Consider the following 22,211-nt stretch of genomic DNA (forward strand, 5'->3'; position numbering starts at 1 on the left):
GTTGAGCGGTGCGGCAGTTAGTTAAGCGGCACAACACTTACACTGCCCTGTCGCGTGCGCACACGTGCACATCCCCTCACATGCCGCTTTCCCAAACATAACGTCAACTTTTGTTAACCGTATGCACACGGAAAAATATTCTTAAAAAAAAGTTCATAAACGCAATAAAACAAATATTTTTTTTAAAGAAAAAATGACCTACGTTTAGGCTAAAATTTGTACTTGTACATGTAGAGTACACACCGTGGGGGAGGAAAAAAAAATTAAAAGAAGCGGAAGGAATAATCGGAGACGGATGGTTAACAAACGAACCGCAAAAGAAGAGGGGAAAAAAAAAAGTGGACCTTCATTAATGTATAAACATGGCAGACAAACATTTGCGCGCCAGTCCACACACTGCCATACTCCCCTCTGCAAACCGGCATACCCCCGTTCTAATTAAAGTTAAAGGTCAGCCTCGTTTGCGAATCCTGCACATCGTCCAAATTGAAGGTGCCGTCGTGCACGTCCCCTTCGTTGCTGCTGAAGGATAAGAAATTAGTCGCCCCGTAAGTTTCGCGTAAGTTCCGTATCAGGTTACTAATATAATCGGATGAAATTTCCACATGGTCATCTTCGGTTATGTTTAAAACTGTTTCCTCTCCATCTGTGCGCGTTTCGTTCTCGTTTTGGTTGTTCACGAGAAGGGAGACTTGACTGCTCTCCGCATCGTGGTTATTATTCCCTTCCAAGGTAGTATCGTTCGGGGGAGAGGCAGAGATGGTAGCGCTAGACGAGGTGACCCCTTCGCTTTGCGTCCGTTGGTCCGCCCCCGAGAGATTATCGTCGTCATCCGTAGGTGGCACTGTGCCATCGGCACGAATGGAGGGGGCCTCCCCCCTGGGTGGTGATCCATCGCTGTGTCCATTGTCTGACAGAAGCGTAGTGCTTCTAAGCTGATCTTCATCAGTGATATTTGCCCCTCCATCGGCGTTTGCCCTTCCGTCTGCATTCACCCCTCCATCCGCATTCACCCTTCCATCTGCATTCACCCCTCCATCCGCGTTCTCCCATCCGTCCGCGCTCGCCCACCCATTCGCATCATATGCCGAATTAGCCTTCTCGAACAGCAACAGTTTAATGTAAAACTTGATCTTCGAGTCTTCGCTTTCCTGGCGTTGCGGGTCGTTGTTTAGGTAGTCAATGATCTTTTCGTAATTTATAATTTTGTTCATAAATTTAGAGAAGGAAAAATTGTCCTTATCATACACTGTGCTTTTTAATTTTTTCGTTTTAAAAAACCCATCGATGTTTTCATCGTCCGTTTCGTCATCTTCACTGCATGACGATTCGGACGAGTTGCTGCCCCTCCTATTTTGGGCATCTTTTCTCTCCAAAATGGGGGCATGTTCCTCCTGGTCGTTTTTCACCTGCTGGTAGTACATATTGTACACGGACGCGTCTATGTTGTACTTGTCGGACATATCGATTGGGTTTTTTTCCCCAAAGGAGTTGTCTTCCGTGTTATCTTGTTCGACGGTGCTTAACCGGTTGCGTTGTTCCCCAGCGTGATCAACATCGTGTTCGTCATCATGGCTACGTTGCTGATCTGCTGCGCCCTTTGTGTTGGCGTCCTCAAAGGGGAAGTCCTTCCAACCGCTCCCACTACTTCCACTGCTTCCACTGCTGTGGATGCTGCTTTCGCCACTGTTGGGGGTGTCCCTTGGTTCCTGCGGCTCACTCGGAATGCCTTCCCCGGGGCCATTTACTGCCTTTTCCTCCTCCCGCGTGGTGTGATTACTATTACTACACGTTGCTCTTTCCCTATCTACATGAGTGTTATTTTCACTGGGAGAAGTGCCATCCGGGGAGGCGCCACACAATTGGCCATTGCTCCGAATGGGTTGAAGCGCACTGTTTGGTTTTCCACTTTGAAAATTTTTTTCACCCCCCAAATGGTCATCCCCTGCTGACATGTCCTTCTTTTCCTTCCAGTTTGGCTTCCCTTTTGTTCCCTCTTTTGGGGAGGGTGCCTTTCCCCCCCTGGCAAGAGAGAAAAAGTCCTCACCATAATTGTGACACCTTTTTATGGCATCTATAACACTTTTGGTGTCGTATCTGACTGCCTCATTTTTGGTTCTGCCATTATTGGGGGGAAAGTACTTGTGGTGAATTTCTTTTTTCACATTTTCCGTTGTCATGCCCCTAAAATTCTCAAGGTTGCTCTTAATGTGATGTATCATTTTTTCGTCGATGAAATTCTTCCCCTTCAAAACAACTACAATTTTTTTTAGCTTGAAATTTTCACTTTTTAAAAACTCGATGATGTTCTTAAAATAAATATTGGGAAAGATGGTGATATAGTAATTTTTCGGGTAGAGCAATTCGATTTTATTTAGCGTGTCTGCAAAATTGTACAAAATATTTTTTATATTGTGAAAGACCAGCCTTTCCGTGTGCTCCGATTCGTAATCATTAAAGGAGTATAAACTTTCGTAATTATAAATTCGGAGCAGCTCAACCGGTGGCTTGGCCCAAAAGGGCAAATCTGACAAGTATGAAAAAAAGGCATAAAATAAAATGTCGTGCACTAGTAATCTGTAGGATAGCTCCAAGCCTCTCAATTTTGGATTTAAAATCGGGTCTTCACATGCGTATTGCAATATTCCAGAATCGTACAGCGGTAGGCAGAACTTGGGCAGCAGACGTAACAGGTATATATAATTGCTGATTGGCTCAAACACCGTTTGTATGGTGAGCAATTTTGAGGAGTTGTAAAAAATGTCAATCGTGGGAATCGAGTCAATACAGTTATCATTTATAATTTGGTCTCTCGCATTGTACACTGGGTTAAATGTTCCTATGATGTCGTTTTTCTTCCACATGGTGGGGATGTCATGTGGCAAATCTATCTTCTCTATGGTAGCGGCGTTTTCTCTGATATCCCCCCCTGTGGAGTGGTGGTTACTCACACGGTTGCCGCTTTGGGTGTCCCCCCTCAGGTCATCCCTCTCCAGGCAGACATCCCCCCTTTGGTTCTTCAACTTGTTGTGCACAACCATTTCTCTATTCTTTTGCTCCGTTTTGAAGAATACATCCTTGGGGGCAATTTCCTTCCGCAGAAGCCGCAAATTGATGTACTCATTGACATTGCTATTGATCTCCAGACTTTCCCTCAAATTTTGGTACTTAAATTGCTTATTGAGAAAGTAAAAGTCTAACAGAGGAAAGCACAAATCTCTCTCTTCATTTTTTAAATTTTTTAGCATATCATTTATTTCTTCTCTTTTTTCTTCATCCAAATTTATGTAGCTGAATTTGTGTATTTTTTTTTTCATCTCTCTTTTCAGTGCTGTTACTCGGCTCAAAATTAATCATTTTTTTTTATTCTCCATTCGTTCGTTGCGAATGGGAAGGAGCGCTATGTTGGGTTGTCCGCCGTTGGGCAAGTATATACAAGGGGGGTCAGAAAAGAAGGGCAAACTGACTGCAAAGAGGGTGCGAAAATGTGGCCCCGCGGAATGCTCGTCGAATGCGCCTCAAATGTGCCACAAATTCGCCACAAATTCGCCACAAATGCGCCACAAAATTTGGTAAGAATGGAATAGACCGAATGTAACGAAGTCGAAATGAAGAAGGCGATCCAAAAAAATAGCTAACAAAATGGTTGCTCCTATTCCGCTAGCACGTTTACATATTTGTCAACAAATATAGGCGCATTTTTTCCCGCTGTTTCGCCAGTTGAAAAAATGTACAATAGAATAAATTTACAAGTTGTGCATTTTTAACCTACATTTTGGTATAACCTTTTCGATGTTTTTTTTTTTTTTTTTTGTCAAACATGTGTGCGCGCTTGTTTGTTTCCGCCTAGCATGATCACATATAAGTAAACACAAAATTTTTGCCTTTTTCACCCTTTTGAACACAAATAGAATTTGTTACACTTTTTGATTGTAATTTGTCATTTAACTGATGTAAATACATACACGAATGTACTTTTTTTTTTTTTTTTTTTTTGGAACTGGTTTAATTTTTTTTTTTTTTTTTTTTACAAAAATGAGGTTAAAACTTTGCCAATTTGTCAACATCGGTCATTTAAAAAAAAAAAAAAAAAAAATGTCTCTTAATCAGCACACATAAATTGAAGGCGTTTTTTACTTGACCTTAACCTTTTGTGGAAGCCATTTTAAAAACAGTTTTTTCAGGGGTACACACCTTTACACATGTTTTCACCTCCAAACCAACGCTTCTACAGGTATGGAAATGTATTCAATGTAAATTTGAGCGGGTTTTCTCTTCACATTTGAACCTTAATGAACGGGCAGGGAAAATTGTTTCATTTTGGCTAGGAAGTGCCGTTCCACTGGGAAAAAAAGTAAACCAACGGGAACAAAAAAAATGAAGAAATGAACGTAAAAAAAAATGCAGAAATTAACGCAAAAAAGAGCGTAAAAAAGAACGCAAAATGAACGCAAAAATGAAGCGAGGCGGAAATTCAAAAATGCCATGCAAAGTCACTCAGCACGTCAAATGCTTTTTAATGGGTGGAAATTTTTTGTCATAACGGCAACATTCTTTCTCCCAATTGCAGTGGTATAGTGTACTATAGGACAACTGCATCTCGATACGTATTTGCATAATTGTGTTTTTTTTTAACATAAATGAATATTCTTTGTTTTCCTCCAGTAGCGTGCCCCTTTTTACAACGCGGCGGCAATTTTATTTGCTATTTCAATTTTTCACAGGGAATGAAAATGAAAGGGCACAACGACATACATGCTCATACGCGTATAGTTAACAAGAGATTAATATTCTCTCTCTCATAAACTTCAAACAGTTGCACCTTTTTTATGGTGTGTTTCTTCAATTTTTTAAGAACGAGGGGGAACAAATTTAAAAATGCAAACGCCCCTTCCATCCTGCTAATGAGAAAAGGCGCTTTCCTGCATGTTGCATAGTACGCCATAAAAGGGTCAATCATAATCGCGCGCACAAATAAACGCATATATTTAACATGCACAGTTGCGTGCGTATAAACCAATCCAAGTTAAAATCATGCCGACCGTAACGAATGCATATTTAAATAAATTTATTTTTGACTAAAATGCCTTTTTTTCTACATAACATGGGTATAATAGAGGCCCCATTTTTGATCACATATGCAAAATGGTAACGACCTTTCAAACGTCAAATTTGCATGATGTTGCACGCGTTGGGAAGAACAAAATATAAAAAAAAAGAAATGTATTTTTTTGAGTCACGTCGAATAGTAGGTATGAATATGGAAGGACCATGTGAACCTGAGGTGCAGTGGAGGGGGTGTACGTTTGACAGAAACGCTTATCACTGATCACCTATATTTTTGCTCCTTTATTTTTTTATACATGTGATGTACGAATGCAAATTATACCGGGAAGGAAACACGCATAACGATAAGCGCAAAATGACGTTCATCCAATTCGCTCGCTTGCGCGTTGCACTTAGAGGGCACTTATTTTGTTGATCACAATTTATTCTTTATGTCGTTCCTTGTGGTTCAGGGTTTATGTTAATTCGAAATATTGTTGGGGCAAAACATGGGAAGGGCAAGGCGCGCAAAGCAGAGCCGCGGGATACGCATATGCGCAGCAAAGAAGGAGCTTTCACGAAATCGCTTCAAATCATTTGAATGTACAATTTGACGTTATTTGAACATCACCGGTTTGGCTCTACTCCTTTTCTATATGTACGCAATTTTCACGTTAGAGCAATTTTTTATTTAAGGGGAAACCCCCCCTACGCATTTATTTATTCTTTTTATGCGAGTATACAATAGGGCCCGTCTACATATAATGTGCCACAGGTGCAGTGGAGATGTTTTATTTTTTTAGCAGGTCTGGTGATTTTCATCATTTGGCCACTATGGATTTTTCGCATTATATTTCGTGTCCCAGTTTCGTTTATTTCATTGGCCATCTTTAAAAACGCAGCATTGTGCTATTTTGCCAACTGTTTAAAATGCGGCAGTACCGCAATTTTTTCAAATCATTGGGAAAAAGAAACGAAAATAAAGGTAAAACAAAATAAGGGTAAAATAAAATAAAATAAAAACAAAATAAAGGCAATACAAAATAAAAGTAAAATGAAAATTAAATAAAAATGGGATAAGTATAAAAATAAATATTATGCCCGCGTCCTTCTCACCTTTTGCAACAAAAGTATTCAATTTATATAAAAGTGCATAATATGGTCGCGCACACAAGCTAAGAATAATTATGTATATAATGTAGTATACTATACTATACAACGTTCCCCCTTTAATTTTCTCTACGTAACTAATCCGCTACTTATACCGACTGGCAATATTATTTACGTGGCCATATTTCAAGGGGGGGGTTCCGGAAACACTGCCGGAGCGTTATGCCTGTTTATACTTTTAAAAAAAAACAAATTGCATGTGTTTGCATGTTCCATTCGTTTTAGCAGTATCGCTTTTTTATACTATACGTTACGTATACATAAGTATAAAGTATGTATATTCATAATATGCGCACAAGTACATATAACGTTATCCCCATGGAAGTATGGCAAACTTTTGGACGAAAAAATGCAAAAAAAAACGTGAGAGTAGTATTAGCAAGTGTATGCACAAAGCGTCGCGTTAAAAAACTTTGCAAATGAACGCCACATACGTTTCATACCCATACTGCATAGCCGCGGCACGCGGGTCTTTTTTTAAGCACCAAGTAGAAAATTTACTTCTCGCAAAAAGGCAAATTAAAAAAAAATGAAATAAATATAATATAAATAATATATACCGTACATTACGCATAAATAAGTAAACGCGTATATATCTCATTCGTCATTATGCAAATTAATTAGCAAACGGTTGGACGGTTAACTTTTCTTCAAAGTCGTTACTAAATAAAATTTTATTCATACTGCATATGCGCATAAACATACGCATACGAAAAAAAAAAAAAAAATATAAAAAATAATATTTTTTTTTTTTTTAATTTAAATTTTTTAAATTTAAATACAAAACGCAAAACATTTTTATAAACAATTTTTTTTATCTTTAAAAACTGGATTTTCTTATACCTTCGCTTTTCCTGTTTTAATTAATCAAGTTAATTAAAGCTAATTTTGACGTTTATTTTGTTTTTATATAATATTTTTGAATATTATATAGGAATAAAGTAACAAATACTTACGTATATTTTATAACGTTCGCTGAAAAAACAGTTTCGTACCACTTATACATATTTATAAGTGAGTTATGCTTTGGGAGGAGTAAATATATACATATAAAAACGTACGTAATGTATGTATGACATATATATTTGCGTAAAAGGCTTATATATATATTTATACATATAGCGCGCGCATTGTATGTATATATTTATTTGCAGGAATTTCAACAAATCGCGAGTGTTAAAATCTTTTGCAGAAGTTTCAAAAAGGATTTTGTTCATATGCATATTTTTTTTTTTTAGCTGTTTCTTTTTTTCGCTTGATTATACGCGTATAGTAATGCACGGTACCTTTTTTTTTTTTAAAAAAAAAAGATATTCGAAAGAGCGTAAAAAGATTATACTTGTATTGTATATAATTTTTTGAGTATTCAAAAGCTTTCATCGTAAACATACCATTTGCGCATAGTTTATATGTGACTGTTTGCCCTTCGCGAAGTGTATACTTGCATACGTACGTACATATACGTAGGCACATAAACGTAGGTACATAAACGTATGTACATGTGAACAGCTCACCGCGACGTGCTCGACCAATATCAGCGCACTGATTGCGTAAGAAGGCAAATTTTCTCGCGAGGTCCAAGCCAATTGCATATAATTGCATATAATTGCATATATTGTATGCGAAATTGACGTGTACAATAACTCTGCAGAGAAGGAGTCGGCTTTAAAAGCGCAGCGCATTTCGCGACTTACGCACAAACGAGAGCAGCATTTGCTTGCAAACCACGTGCCGCTTTTACAAAACGTTTTTACGTTACGGTATAGTGTACATATTGTGTATAATTATACGCCTTTCGCCTATTTTTTTTTCCTTTATCGCCCATTTGCGCGATTTCATTTCGCCATTTCCCCAGATTGTATAGTTAGCAAGTATATATTTACATATATATACGTGCATACTGTACTCGCGCTGAAGGAAACATCTTTCCCCCTGATTTGTGCCGCCCGCTGCACGCCCGCGCCGCACACACGCACACGCGTTACTATTTTTTGCTTATAATTTTCTTATTAAAAGGAATATAAGAATAACATAAGCATACCTTTTCCTTTTATATTATGCAAAAAATAATATATATTTCTAACTATAAAAATAATGACTATTACATTAGATAGCTTTAATGAGCAAAAAGTGCATAATAATCAAAATAAAAGAAAATACAATTGCAGACTGAATTTTAAAAGGTTTACAAAGAGAAGGAATAACTACAACGAAGATAACAGAGACAGCAAAATTAACATAAAGACAGCATTAATCAAAAATGAGGTCATAAGTGATGATAACGACGAATTTATAGATAGCAATTTGATGAGGACATGCCACAGATTCAGACTGTACAAGCACAGTAGCAACAAAATAGACATTTACTACCCCTATGATAAGAAGAAACTAGATAAGTATGACTATGAGAGGGACCAGACCTTCTGTTCTTTAACCGACATAGAAGACGTTGTGAACAATGGAGATGACAAAAGCAGCAAATTTTTTTACTATAAAAATAAAAGCTTAAATGATTACAAGTCTTGCTTTGAAAAGAAAAACAAAAAGACGAAATGGTTCCGATTGAGAAAGAAGAAAAAAAAAGACCACGCAATGGACGAAAGCCTCAAATACCTGAACGAGTCCGTGTGCTCAAATTATAAAGAAGCCAACAAGAACAACAAGTTGGACAATTCGTCCAAGTACTCGAAGAACTGCGTTATAAACACGACCGTGAATGGCATAAGGGGCTTTTCAGCGTGGATCTTCTGAATCCATCGGAGTGAGTAGACGAGGAGTGAAGTGAAATGGAATGAATAGTGGAGTGGAATGAGGCGAGATAAAATAAAATGAAACAAAAAAAAAAAAAAAAATTGCATGGACCCCCTCAATGAGAGAGTGACATATTGTAACCCCGTGTGTGCGCACCGCTCAACTGTGTGCATTAAAAGTCAACCGAGGCAAATGAGTCCATTTCTATATATTAAAAAAATTGATGTTTGCACTGTATATACATATATATATATATGAACAGTTTTGTATTATGCCCCCAACCATCACCCCCCACCGATGATACATTTTCATGATGCTGTGAGAGAATGACAGACACACACCCCACCCCCTTCGGCCATGCTACTCGAGCTCGTATCCTTTTGCAAAATATAAAAGCAGCTATTAAAACTTCTTTGAAAAAACATTCCTTTTTTTTAAAACTGCAGGAATTTTTCTTCTATATTTTTTTAATGTTTTAATGTTTTAATGCTTTATCGCTTTAACGCTTTAATGCTTTATCGCTTTATCGCTTTATCGCTTTATCGCTTTATCGCTTTATCGCTTTATCGCCTTAACGCCTTAACGCTTTAATGTTTTTATATTTTGCAATTTGTTTTTCCCCACCCCCCTATTTCGCTTTCTTTTTATTTTACATTTGAATTTTACAATAACAAAATATATGTTGTAAATTATGTATAAATATAGTGTTTAAGTTGAATAAACCAAAAGAGTAGCAGTAGGCTTTTTTTCCATTTTTTTTTTAAATGTATAGTATATTTTTTTATACTCCTTTATCAATTTTTTTAATATAATTAATTTTTACATTTTTAACAAAAAAAAATGTTTTATTTTATTTTTTTTTATGAGTATATTACGCCCAAAATTTACTCAGGTTTTTTTCCATTCCAGATGTTTTCACATATATATTATATAATATCTTATTATATTTAACTACATAATATTTTATTACGTAATATCTTTATTATATTTTATTACATAATATTTTATTATTATATATAATAGATAGCCTTACTATATAATATATTTATTTCATTTCATTGATTCACTTTTTTTTTTTTTTTTTATCATTACGTTAAACGCTTTAAGCATAATAATAAAGTGTATATTTAGCCAATATAAAATTTTTTTTTTTAGAGTGCTAACTGGAGTTTCAAACGAGGTTTTAATAGCCTATACGCGTTCGATACGTTCTTGGGTGCTTAAGTTTTAAGCCCCACGCCATATCGCATGGCATGTGTCGCTGTCTTGACCGCTTCCAAAGCGTTACTGCTATTAAGTGGCCAATTAAAGAAAGTAGACCACCATTTGCTGGCTATATACTGCCCAGGTGGGAAATCCTCAGCAGATTAGCTTGGCACATTTGCCCCTGCACTTGTGTGTGGTGGTGAGGTGCATTATAAGCACACACACGCACACAGGGATGATAGGGTTTCCCCCCCCCCCCCCAAAAAAAAAAAAAAAAAACACTTCGCGCAAAGGCTCCTGTTCATTTGGGGGCTTATCCAAAAGAAGAGAATTTTTTCACAATTAGGCTCTTTTGCGGACGCAACTATACATATACCGCGCAGCGTGCGCATTTTCTACCCTCCGAATGTGATACGACAAATAGGGGAGAAGTTCACTAAAGGAGTGTTCACCCGGTTGGCAACGGTTATTTATTTTTTTTCTTTTTTCCCTTTCCCCTTGGTCATGTCTTGGACACACATTATAGTTAGCCTACAAAAGACAGTTAAGTCTATTGGCTGACTTTGCGTTTCCCGCCTGTTTGCAACTATTCCGTGACGTTTTTGTGAGGGTTCCATTTTCTTTATTCGTACGAATAAGGGTGGAGGAAAAGGAAAGATTCTTCGTTTTTTCTGCGGTACATTGGCGTACCTCCCCTTTTGCGTTGCACCTATGGGGACTCTCACAAAACAGTTGATACTTTTTCATTTTTTAAATTGGGGGCACCCTTCGTGCGTCACCCAAGGGGTTTAGAGCGGACAGCCACCGCACAGGCATAAATGGATATTCAGCTCAACACACATATATAAATACCTATGTAGGAATAACCCCCCGGGAACCTCTTTTGCGCAACTCCCCCTTTTTTAATGCCACCAAACTTGTGATTTTTTTTTCTTTAAAATGCTTCCATTTTGACACACTATGGCTTTTTTTAGAACAAATAAAATACACAAAAAGGGAAATTCCAAATGTAGTCATAAATTGGAGAGGCACATTTTAAGTGGCCCTCTGGAGGGAGGACAGTCGCTCGAAAGTGGAGAAGAAGAAGGGGATGAAAGTTATGAAGTTGGGGCAAAAGACGGATGGGACCCATGTGCAGGCTCCAAAAAGGAGGAGACAAACGAAAGAAGAGGTAAAGCAGATGATGAAGAAGGGGACGCAGAATCTCACTCGAGTGGTACTACTGCCAATTCGGATGAAAATGATGATAACACGGAAAACGTGACAAATGTGCAATGTGAAAGCATCGCGCAGTACCTGGATGGAGACTTCCTATGGAGCGTGATCAACGCGTTGAACGAGGGGCAAAAAAAAAGTCCTGCAGTGCGCTTAAGGGGTGGAGATGAACATGCTGAACAGGGCATGCACAACAAAATGCCCCAAATTTATATAAGCAAAAAATATATCGACGTGGGGTGCCTCGCTGCTTGGAAATTGTCAAGCAGTAAAAGCAAATCGGACACAAAAAAATTAAAAGACAATAATGTGAACACATACTGGCAGTCCTCCGGAATAGGACCACACACAATCACAATACAATTTTTTAAACTTACAAAAATTTCCAAAATATATTTACTCTTTAATTATTTATTAGACGAATCTTACACGCCTTACGAAATATCCATCAAAGTAGGAAACGATGAAAATCGTCTCGATGTTTTATGTACCACCTTTTGCGATGTGAATAAACACCCTGTGGATGAACCTTTTTGGTTTGTTATTGACTTGGCAAAATTTCAACTCCTCTCTTACTTGTATAATTACAATATGAGCACCTTCAAGCGTTCGAATTTTATATACTGCCGTTACTTACAAATTTGTGTCATGTCGAGTCAGCACTATGGGCGGGACACGCGCATACGGCAAGTAAAAATTTTCGGCCCCACCTATCCTTTTTATAAGCATGATAAATCGCTCATTTTGTGAGGCGTTACTGCGATTTGGAAAATTATAAACGAACAAATGGTTAACAGAAGTTCATCTGTGGTGACAAATTGGAGTACGCGCGGAAGGAAGAAAAAAACAAATGTTGAATATCTTCGTAAAAAAAAAAAAAAAAAAAAATGCCTTATTTTGTCCACACCCCGCGCTGGGGAAAAAGGCACACAAAAAAAAAGTAACACTTAAAAAAAACTTTTGCACATGCAGGAAAATGCAAACAGAAAGGAGGGGGGGGGTAACCCCAAACAGAGGAGCAACAGACAAATAACTACTCCTCCCATGTGCACAACTCTTCGCTATGTCCAACCCGTCACATGAATCATCCGATGGGGGGCGCGCCTTCGCCCCTCGCGCCCGCTTCATCACCTTAGGCAGCACAGTTCTTCTGCAAATTTTTAATTGCACCGCTTGCTACTTATCATAGTACTCGTTTTCCATCTGCTCCAGAATTTTTAGCTTCTCCGATAACGTCACGTTTATCATATTTTCCTTTTTTTTTTTTAACCGTTTTTCTAACTCGTCCTTTATTTTCTCTTCAAAGATTAGGGAGTTCATTTTTTTACTGCGCGCGTGGGTTTTCCTTTCGTTTTTCTTGGGGGGGTTCTTCTGGGGGAAGTCCCTGCTGAGGGGGTTGCTACTGAGGTGGTTGCTAGTAAAGGCATTCCCACTGCTTCCGTTGAGGTGGCTAAGGCCATTTTGTTTAGCGTAACCGTTGTGGCTATTGTATCCGCTTTGGGGTGACTTCCCCTTGATGTAGCTCCCCCAGTTGTTCATGCCACACCGCCTGCTTTTAAACAGGTTTTCATCACTGCCAGCATCCTTAACGTTGGCCCCGAAAGGGTTATCCTCACTGCAGTTGCTAAGCTGGTCCTCGGAATTCCCATCGTAGAAGTCGCTGGGGAAGTTGTTCTCGTGCGAACCGACGTCCAAATTATTCTCCAGGTGATAATCACTTCCCACGCTTCCTTCGTAGCAGTCGCTACTCACAGGATCGTCGCCACGGCCATCAACGCTGCTCACGCCGCTGCAGACGCCGCTGCACACATCGCTGCACGCATCGCTACAGGCATCGCTACAGGCATCGCTACCGGCATCACTGCTCGAGCTCTCGTCGGGGTAATCCGACATTTCCTTCACTGTGTCTCGATCGGAGCTGGACGAGGAAAAGGACTTCGAGTCATACTCGTTGGAGTTGTTGCCATACACATCCTCCAACACAATAACCTCCGAAGAATCTACATGATTATTTTTAATGTGGTACAGATAATCCATATAATCGTTTACCTCTATTTTCTGATCATCTACGATGTACAAATCGTATTCATATTCCTGCTCTGTTTTGCTGCGTGGGTCCTTCTCCGCCTGCCCCTGTGTGTGCTCATTCGGCTCATCCGTTCGAGCAGCATCGGCATCTTCACCTACATCCTTCCCCGCGTTGACCCCCCCATCAGCGTAGCCCCCTTCTTGCAGCAAATCCACATCGATAATTTTGTAAATTCCTTTTTTCTGCGCGTCCAAATCGACGTACTGAATATTCTGGTTCACTATTTTGTACCTTTTTAAATTATTTATGGCTTCCTTTAAATCCTTTTCATACCCCTTAAAGGAGTTGAATTTTCTCTTTCTCTCGGCAAGGGGTGACAAATCACTGCAACTGCTGTGGTACTGTTCATGCTTTAGGAACAAGTTAACACATTCGACATTTTTCTTCTCTATATCTACCTCGGGAATTACCGTGTCGATGTGTTTGTAAAATATTCCATTGCATACTCTTTTGTTGGACTTTTTCACGTAAATTGACGGGATGGTTATCTCATCGACTTTTCTTTTCACTCTGATTATAACCTTTTCGTTTTTTCCCTCCCCTTTTTTCTCGGCGTCGTTTTTTTTGTAATCGTTTTTTTCGCTGTCCTTATACATTTTTATTAGCCTTTCATCAAAAGTGGGGGAAAAAAAAATGATCTCATGCTTGGGCTTCTCTGTGCAATCTTCCTGCTCTTCGCAAAGCTGTTCGTTATATCTTTATTTGGAAATGCCCAAACCATTAAGTTAACATATAGCATTGGGGTACTTCTCTTCCTGGTATCCTACTACAGCAATTGTGTAAAAGATTTATGGCTATCTCCGTTGCGCCCTCGAAAGGATCCTCTCCGTTTTATCAGTATACGTTTTTATGTGCTTATGTTTCTGGGCACCTTTTTATCTATGCAAATGTATACACGGTGTTCACACGATGTGCACTTGCGTTGGCGCGATCGCTCTGGCGGCTTCCAATTCGAGCTCGCGTTATACGAAAAATTGCACAATCGAACGGATGAGCGGGTGAACGGATGAACGAACGAATGGCACACAGAATTGTTTATACCGGTTTGGGTGAGCGAGGAGAAATACTCAAAAATGGTGAGTAATTAAATTGGTAAAGGCGAGGGGGGAGTGAAAAAAGAAAGGCTCCTACTTAGTACTAGGAATGCTCCAAGGGGGAACCAATTAAATGATGTATAAATGCACGTACAAATCTGCACATATGTAGAAACACTTGTAGCTATCACGCAGCTTCTTATTTCTGTAAAATAGTACTACATTTTAAGTAGCATTTTTGGGGAAAACTAACCACACTGTGAACAGTTCTGGATGTAGGCCCACTTTCGAATTTTTTTGCAGCTGTTTGGGTAGCCTGCCTCTCCTCACTTCTTCCATTTATGCATATATTGGTGGCAAAAATGGACGCTATAAAAATATGTACATGTATTTATTTTTGTTCCCTCTAAATGAGTGAATAAATTGCCATGCTGTGACTTCACCGCTGGGCCGACAAGCTCCATAAGATTACGCATCCGAAGTATACTTCTTCAAGTCATTCGGGCTGTATACTATTTTAATGGTTAATGAGCAGCTTGGGCATCTTAAAACATCTTCGCCCTTTAAAATGCCTTCCAGAGTTACTTCAAAAATGTCTCCGCAGGGGCATGGGTAAAAAAATGTTTTAATCGTTTCGTCAAATTCGAAATCTTCTAATTTTACTTCTTCGTATATAACGTCATATGCCTCATTAATTTCTGGAAGGTTATTTTCAACTATCATCTTCCGAAAGTTTTATCTTAAACGGTTTTGCTAAGTATATGAAATGTCGTCGTGGGGGAGTACAGGCGAATTTGCTGGCAGTTTGGAATTCTTCAACGTCCGCTTCAGTATTTATTCGACGCGTTTATGTGTTCTCCTGAACAGCTGGAAATTATTCAAAGGTGGGGTTCCTCTCCTTTCTAAACCATGCGTCCTTACTTGAATAGATAAATTTGTATACATAAAAATGTTCACGTTGCAGTTTTGGTTCTTCCGAATTTTTTTTTTTTTTTTTAAGCAGCCTTTAATCCTTTGCGGGTGTTTTCATCAAAACATGCACACAGGAATTGCTTCAATACGACGATAAGAAGGTAAAAAAAATAGGAGTAGTTACGTCTATTCGAAGGCTGTTATGTGGGCCAATAATTGCTAACAAGTTTAATGCTTTTTTTGCGCATTTTTTTGCTGCCCTTTTTGCTGCCCTTTTTACGCGTATTCAAAAAAACGCTTTCCGCCATCCATACGCGCAAAAAAAAGGAACAGAAATATTTTTTTTTCCCCGCTTCGCCGGCATTACCACGAAAAGGCCAATGCAGGAATGGCATTGACGCTACGCGAGCTGCGCATATGCGGGAAAGGAAAAGAAAATGCGCCATCCAAACGGTTATGCGATTTGTTCGTATGCGCCAGCGTTTTTGCCACATAAATTTACGCGCCTAAGGCGTGAAAAGCGGGCCGCCAAACTATCTCGCGCGTATGCATGCATTGCGTGCGCATAGTACATATGTACATAATACGTATAAATATACGTAATGTACGTAATATATGCAATATAGGCAATATATGTAGTATATATAATGCGCGTCATCGCGCGCATGGTCGAATTAGCACTGTCAAACGAGGCGAACGCAAAATTCTGCCATTTTTCCGAAATGCAAAAGAATTGTTTTTTTTTTTTTTCGTTCATAAATTATTGTAGAATAAAATTAAAAAGTTGAAGAAACAGAAAATTAACTATAATTTTATAGAGACCCGCCCGATTATGCTTCATCGCCATTTGTGTTTGTTTACGTTTATTCCGCCGTTCTTTTCCGATTTTTTCACTCTTTCCATGCGTGCGTTCGTGGCGAATTCGAGTGGAAATTTGCTCCGCAGCTTTCTCCCCACGCTGGTGTATACACTTATATATGCATAAGCGTATGATAAACGTATAATCACCCAAACGTGGCGCCAATTTTTTGATGAACAAACTGCCGTAATTGGGGAAGGGGGGAAAGACCGGAAAATTGTTCCCGTCAATTTTGTGGCCGCAGCTGCTCGCAAGCGGTTAACAAAACGGTGAAGAAAAAAATAAAGTAAAACGGAATAAAACAAAATAAAATAAAACGAAATAGAAAATAATATAATAGAATAAAATAAAACGAAATAGAATATAATAGAATAAAATAAAACGAAATAAAGGCTCAGTCAGACAAACAACTGTGATACAGCCCCTTTGTTTTTACCGCTATTTTTGTTTTTGTTAAAATAAACGAGAGGTATACACTGTGCGGCACAGATAACCGCGGTGATGCGCTGCGTGTCTGTGTACATATTCGATTCGTATGTACGCCGCAAATAAGGCCCACAACAGAAGACTCTTTTTCTTTTTCCTTTTTTCTTTTTTTTTCCCGTACGCATAAGCGTAAGGCCACATGATTGAAGAAGATTCCGAAAGGACTGAATCTTTATAGCATCACCAAATTTTACAAATTCGTTTTCTTGTTTAGTAAATTGTACAATATAGCGAAAAAGTAATTTTTGCTTGCAATCCCCCCTTCCCCAGAAAAAGTCGCTGCATTTACTGCATACAGAGGGAGAGATCCCCACGAGCACGTTTTTTCAACCAGGTGAAAATCATTCAAACGAACCGAAGCTACCATGTCGTCCTTCAATGTCAAGCTGAAGATATACGATTTGTCCAGGGGAATGTAATCATTTAAGAAAAAAAAATAAAAATGCAAAGATGAGAAGCACGCCTGCCGCGTACATCTGTGAGAGGAGGGCGCGCACTTTTTTACATGCATTTTGTGGATCCCATTCTTGTGCGTGAAAACGAATGATCAAATAACCGAAATTAATTTCCCCTCCCTTCTCTCCCCGCTTTCACATTGTAGGGTAAAGTTGTGGTCCCCCTTTTTGATTGGAAAACAATTAAATGGCATGTGGCACACGGCCGTCTCGGTCTATGACATGGAGTACTTCTACGGTAAGGGGTGTGTGGGGGACGTTCCCAACCGTAGCGAGCGAACCAGTGCATGATTGATTTTGTGTACGTGCATGTCTGCTACGACAGAGCGGTATACATTATTTGCAGTGTTATTAATTACCCACACACGCACGCACTTTTCTCCTTGCAGGTGGAGGAATCATGTGCCTGCCTCCAAACCAATTCGAGACGTACTACGACCTCCAGCCAGTGAACGTCGTCGATATGGGAATAACCGAACTGGAACAGTCGCACTTTCACGAATACCTAAACGGCATTCAGCCAGATTTCACAGTAGACAAATACAATTTAGTCAACTGGAATTGCAACAATTTTACAAACGAAGTGTGCAATTTCTTGGTGGGGAAGAATATTCCTCAATACATTTTGGATCTCCCGAAGGAAGTCATGTCGACGACTCAAGGGAGATTAATTTTAGACATGATGCAGTCGTACCAAACGAACATCGCTCCTGGGTTTGAAACGAGCTTACCTGTATTAAACAATGAAAGTAATGACAGCAGTAGATGCACAAATAGCAAAGCGGGATGCAGCAAGGAAGCGGAGGTTAAGGAGCTCCCGAAAGTTCCAAGTGTTTCATTAGATAATTTTTTTAACGAAAATAAAATCGAAAATTTATTAGACGAATATATAAAGAATGAAAAATATGATGTGTGTGAAAAAAAAACTTTTTTAAGTTTTTTGAAAAACCTTCTAGATAACGTAAGCACAAATCCAGATGCTTTAAAAAACCGTTATGTGCATGTTAAAAAGTTCCCTAATTTTCAGAGCACGCCTGGAAATAGTGAATATAATAAAATTTTATCGTCCTTGAATTTTTTCCAAGGATATATAGAAAATGATGAAATAAATAATTTGCAAAAGTTTACCATTTTTGTGGATTCCAAGTATAATAAAATGCACGCTTTTACAGAACATTTGGATTTATTTTTAAACAAAAATGTTTTTTTAAAAAATCCAGATAAAACCATTTTCAAAATGGAAACTTTGAAATTCAAGGACATGTGTGAATATGCTGCTTATCTCGATAAAAAGAAAAACAACTCGAACGATGTGCTTATTTTTATATCTGAAGCTTTTTTAAACAATAATTTTGATGTCACCAATGAGGAAAATGACCTTAACCATTTCAACAAGGTGAAGGCTGGGATATGTGGTGACCCGCAGGTGGAAAGGGACTTCTTGTCCAGCACGTTGGACCTTCTGGAAGGACGCATAAATGAGTTGGACTCATCCGGTGAAAAGTGCCCATGTTGAGGTGATTAAGTGGGATGGCGACTGGGAGGCCAATCTTAGGGGTTAACGGGTTAAACTGGAGAGAAGCCAGCTTATCTTATCCCTTTCGAACAAACATGATCACACGCGCAGCATGCGGAGAAATAAAACCTCCATCGGTGAGACAGCCCTGCCTACATGCGCCATAAAAAAAGGGGACATAGATGGATTAAAATTGCACAGGTGTTGTAACCCCTAATTTTTTCGCTCACTCGGAGGGAGAAAAAAAAAAAAAAAGAAGCAGAAATGGATAACGACGCCAAAGAAGCGAAAACGGCTGGCTTAACAGTTATGTAAAAATTTGTGTACAATTTTGAGGCAGAGAATAACCCCGTAATTTTTACCTGGACATTTTCATACACGCGATGGGAAGAGAAACGAGCTGCTCTTACTGCCCAGCAAGAAGGACAAAGAGAAATCATTGCTCTCTTGAGGAATTTACACCTCGTTGAAAATGTGAATTTTTTTTTTTTTTTTTACCATTCCACCATGTTGCGTGTGTTCATGCGCTTATCTGTATATTTATCCGTACAAGCGCATGGGGGGTATTTGCATTTACCCATTTGGCTTCCTCACTTTGGAGTACGTGTAATGAAAATTTATTAACCACACGTGGGCTGCTCCATCGCAGAATTGTCATAAGGATAAACCGGAAGAATTAAGAAAAAAGATGACGTTGTGTAATAGTGTATATATAAGCTGTTTTTTTTTTTTTTCCCTTAGTATACTTCCCCTTTTTTTTGCAATTTTCTTTTTCGCGTAAACAAAGTTTTTACAAATGTAAATTTGCGAAAAGGAAAAAAAAAAAAAATGCATGTTGTGTTGTATACATTTGTTGCTCCAATTTAAACATGAATCCAGCCGCCCTTTTTTTTTTTTTTTTTTACTGTAAAGAGAAACAGGCCAAAAAAAAAAAAAAAAAAAAAAAACAATTTCATGACAAATGTGCATTTTTATTTTATCAATTTTGAATGCCTTTGAGGATTTGTAAGAGATTAAAGTGAAATTATTGCAACATTGTTTCGTGTTTGTTTATATGTGTATATTTTTTCTTTTTCTTTTTTTTTTTTTTTCACGTGCGAATGTACTTTTTTCCGCGAACACATTCAGAATTAATCTGTGATGTGGTTCATTTGCCCGCGCAGTTCAATTTTTATGTGCACGTGTATGTGCATTTATCTATTAAGTGTAATTCTACCCGCGAAAAAAAATATATGTGGTCACTGTGAATTAGCCCTGCGGGAAAAACTTTAACTGTAACATAGAAAAACTTAAAATCAATTCGTTTTTTGCTTTTCGACAGGTTCGTCCTTCTCACCTCTTTTTGTGTGTTTTTTTTTTTTTTTTTTTCTTCTTCGTGTTACGGCTGCACATGCGCTTAAACGCGGAGTGCGATTTTTTTTCTTCTTTTTTTTAAAGTAAGGCCGCTGGTCTACCTCTACAAACATGCAACATTTCACCATTGAGGCGATAAGCAAATTTGAAGTAAAATGAAAATAGGAGAACAACAAAGGTCGTACGGAAGAGATCACAAAAAGGTGCTCAGCTTATAGGTGGGAGGGGGGAAATGCCTCAACAAAGGGCACCAACGGGGATGCAACGAAGGGGAAGAAGCGAAGGAGAGGAAACGAGGAATAGCGTGATTGACCAATTGTAAAGACAAGCCAATTCAGCTAAGGAGCGGCAATATAACTTTGTTGCAATTTCGAACCGATTTACGCATTCCATGTGTTTTCTCCCTCTGAGCAATCACTCAGAATTAGGCACAAAATGAATTTCATGACACGCTCGCTGCGCATTGCTTACATTTTTGCCAAAAAGCGAAGTGATCAACGTGGTCAACGTGGTCAGCGTGGTCAGCGTGGTCAACGTGGTCAACGCGGTCAACGCGGCCATTCCGTGATGCCACGCCTGCGGTTTTGCATGCTCCGTTTCCCCGCCCCCATGGGCTAGGCGCGCGCCTGCTATGTTAGCGGTTCTACTGCTTAACTTCTTAACTGCTTACTTGATTGCTCTTTTTTTTTTCCTTTTTGCCCAACTGGCACATAGATCGCATTCACCGCGCTGTGTACATTTCCGCTTCCCCCTCCGCCGCTCCGCTCTGTGCACACATCTGCCCCCCCTTTTTTGATGCAAGATGCGGAGCTTCACCTACGTAGCCGTGCTGCTGCTCACCATTTGCTACCAAGCCATTTCCGAGAAATTTAAAAGGCAAAATACCAACTACATTTTGCAGTTGCTCCAAAAAAATGAGAATTACAAAATCGTGACGTTAGAACCGGAGTGCGCAGTAGGCGCAGGTAGCCAACTAGGGCAAGCGGCACAAGAGTCCGATGTTAACAGAAAAGAGTTCTTACTACATAACTACCTGGTAATCAAGAATTCGCAATTTACAAATGAAAAAGTTTTAGAAGTATATTCCTCAAAGGAAGAAAATGTTAAAAGCCATTTAGTGTTAACCTTCTACATAGGGGACTTTAATTTCTCCGTTGGTGGCAATTCTCCATACGAAGTAAATTTAATTTTGAGTATAATGGCAGGAAATAAAAAAAGCACTTGCAAGTATAATAATTATAATATCGTTTTGCTAAAATCTGCAGATGTAAAGAACCCATCAGAATTTGAAATTCTGTCTGAACCCATCAAATTTAGCATAAGCAAAACATCTGGAAGTTTTAGAATAAACATAAATAACTTTTTCCTAGATGGAACATGGAGAGCCTTCGTAAAGGACAGACTTACCTTTTTATTAAAACCAGAGGATAACTGCTATACTGTTTTGGAAGATAAATTAAATAAGCCTTCTCTAATAATTGAAAAAAAAAATATGTTTTACACTGAATGGGGAGAATGGTCCCAATGCTCTATGGAATGTGACCATCCTGATAATGTACAAATACGGGAAAGAAAATGTGCTGACCCATCTGGGAACTGTTTTAAAGGGGACCTAAAAGAAACCAGACCATGCCAAGTGCCTCTACCCCCTTGTAACTCCCTATTTGAGCATAAAGAATCTTCAACGTTTAAAATTACCATCATTCTTTTACCCATTGTACTTATCATTTGTGTAATGGGGATCCTATATCACGTTTTTTATAAAAAAAAAGGAGCCGAGAAAGAGTTGTACGAAAATGTGGCTGGCAGATTTATGTATGAATGACAGAGGAGGGAGGTATTGCAGCTCTCCAAGGGAGAAGTGGTCTCCCCTGTTTGAAGCAAATGTGGGTGTAACCTTTGCATATACGCACCTCCCTAATAATATGGCGGCGAAAACAGCGTAGCCGGGTTGGGGTCCCCTTATTTGATAACACCAACTGGGGGTATAATCATTTTTCTGATTTATTTTCCTCTTGTTTGTTATTTTTTGTTACTTTAGCTAGCTGCACATTACCATGTTGAGGAGAAATCCTAACAAAGTCCGTTTCTTTTTAAGACCCTTTTTTTGGGCATAATA

General features: G+C 38.8%; 7 protein-coding genes across 7 annotated transcripts, besides 17 other annotated features; 4 read left to right on the plus strand and 3 right to left on the minus strand.

Moving 5' to 3' along the window:
- Positions 1 to 96: 96 nt before the first annotated feature.
- PVX_123545 (hypothetical protein, conserved) lies at positions 97 to 3,848 on the minus strand. The gene has a single exon (XM_001617220.1). It carries the CDS (start codon positions 3,315 to 3,317, stop codon positions 435 to 437), a length of 2,883 nt encoding a protein of 960 aa, XP_001617270.1. The 5' UTR covers positions 3,318 to 3,848; the 3' UTR covers positions 97 to 434.
- Positions 2,927 to 2,963: a microsatellite.
- Positions 2,964 to 3,012: a microsatellite.
- Positions 3,162 to 3,250: a microsatellite.
- Positions 3,849 to 4,106: 258 nt separating the features above from the next.
- Positions 4,107 to 4,150: a microsatellite.
- A 440-nt stretch (positions 4,151 to 4,590) lies between these two features.
- Positions 4,591 to 4,622: a microsatellite.
- A 297-nt stretch (positions 4,623 to 4,919) lies between these two features.
- Positions 4,920 to 4,942: a microsatellite.
- Positions 4,943 to 5,434: 492 nt separating this feature from the next.
- Positions 5,435 to 5,454: a microsatellite.
- A 260-nt stretch (positions 5,455 to 5,714) lies between these two features.
- Positions 5,715 to 5,742: a microsatellite.
- Positions 5,743 to 7,032: 1,290 nt separating this feature from the next.
- On the plus strand, positions 7,033 to 8,967 carry PVX_123550 (hypothetical protein, conserved; the record flags this gene model as incomplete). The annotated part of the gene is made up of 1 exon (XM_001617221.1): positions 7,033 to 8,967. The coding sequence occupies exon 1, from the start codon at positions 8,311 to 8,313 to the stop codon at positions 8,965 to 8,967; it is 657 nt and encodes a 218-aa protein (XP_001617271.1). The 5' UTR covers positions 7,033 to 8,310.
- Positions 7,620 to 7,640: a microsatellite.
- Positions 8,968 to 10,529: 1,562 nt separating the features above from the next.
- Positions 10,530 to 10,555: a microsatellite.
- A 186-nt stretch (positions 10,556 to 10,741) lies between these two features.
- Positions 10,742 to 10,823: a microsatellite.
- A 139-nt stretch (positions 10,824 to 10,962) lies between these two features.
- Positions 10,963 to 10,990: a microsatellite.
- A 143-nt stretch (positions 10,991 to 11,133) lies between these two features.
- PVX_123555 (hypothetical protein, conserved) lies at positions 11,134 to 12,138 on the plus strand (the record flags this gene model as incomplete). The annotated part of the gene is made up of 1 exon (XM_001617222.1): positions 11,134 to 12,138. One exon carries the CDS (start codon positions 11,134 to 11,136, stop codon positions 12,136 to 12,138), a length of 1,005 nt encoding a protein of 334 aa, XP_001617272.1.
- A 426-nt stretch (positions 12,139 to 12,564) lies between these two features.
- PVX_123560 (hypothetical protein, conserved) lies at positions 12,565 to 14,073 on the minus strand (the record flags this gene model as incomplete). Its single annotated transcript, XM_001617223.1, has 1 exon — positions 12,565 to 14,073. The coding sequence occupies one exon, from the start codon at positions 14,071 to 14,073 to the stop codon at positions 12,565 to 12,567; it is 1,509 nt and encodes a 502-aa protein (XP_001617273.1).
- Positions 13,494 to 13,527: a microsatellite.
- Positions 14,074 to 14,979: 906 nt separating the features above from the next.
- Positions 14,980 to 15,741, minus strand: PVX_123565 (hypothetical protein, conserved; the record flags this gene model as incomplete). The annotated part of the gene is made up of 1 exon (XM_001617224.1): positions 14,980 to 15,741. The coding sequence occupies exon 1, from the start codon at positions 15,232 to 15,234 to the stop codon at positions 14,980 to 14,982; it is 255 nt and encodes an 84-aa protein (XP_001617274.1). The 5' UTR covers positions 15,235 to 15,741.
- A 1,392-nt stretch (positions 15,742 to 17,133) lies between these two features.
- PVX_123570 (hypothetical protein, conserved) lies at positions 17,134 to 18,739 on the plus strand (the record flags this gene model as incomplete). Its single annotated transcript, XM_001617225.1, has 3 exons — positions 17,134 to 17,183; positions 17,370 to 17,461; positions 17,613 to 18,739. 3 exons carry the CDS (start codon positions 17,134 to 17,136, stop codon positions 18,737 to 18,739), a joined length of 1,269 nt encoding a protein of 422 aa, XP_001617275.1.
- Positions 18,740 to 19,103: 364 nt separating this feature from the next.
- Positions 19,104 to 19,131: a microsatellite.
- Positions 19,132 to 19,907: 776 nt separating this feature from the next.
- Positions 19,908 to 19,928: a microsatellite.
- Positions 19,929 to 20,576: 648 nt separating this feature from the next.
- Positions 20,577 to 20,618: a microsatellite.
- Positions 20,619 to 20,894: 276 nt separating this feature from the next.
- Positions 20,895 to 22,046, plus strand: PVX_123575 (thrombospondin-related protein 3 precursor, putative; the record flags this gene model as incomplete). Its single annotated transcript, XM_001617226.1, has 1 exon — positions 20,895 to 22,046. The coding sequence occupies one exon, from the start codon at positions 20,895 to 20,897 to the stop codon at positions 21,915 to 21,917; it is 1,023 nt and encodes a 340-aa protein (XP_001617276.1). The 3' UTR covers positions 21,918 to 22,046.
- A 68-nt stretch (positions 22,047 to 22,114) lies between these two features.
- Positions 22,115 to 22,151: a microsatellite.
- The last annotated feature ends 60 nt before the right edge of the window (positions 22,152 to 22,211 follow it).

The sequence above is a fragment of the Plasmodium vivax genome, chromosome 14, assembly GCF_000002415.2.
Source record: "Plasmodium vivax chromosome 14, whole genome shotgun sequence".
In the NCBI taxonomy this organism is placed as follows: Eukaryota; Apicomplexa; class Aconoidasida; order Haemosporida; family Plasmodiidae; genus Plasmodium; species Plasmodium vivax.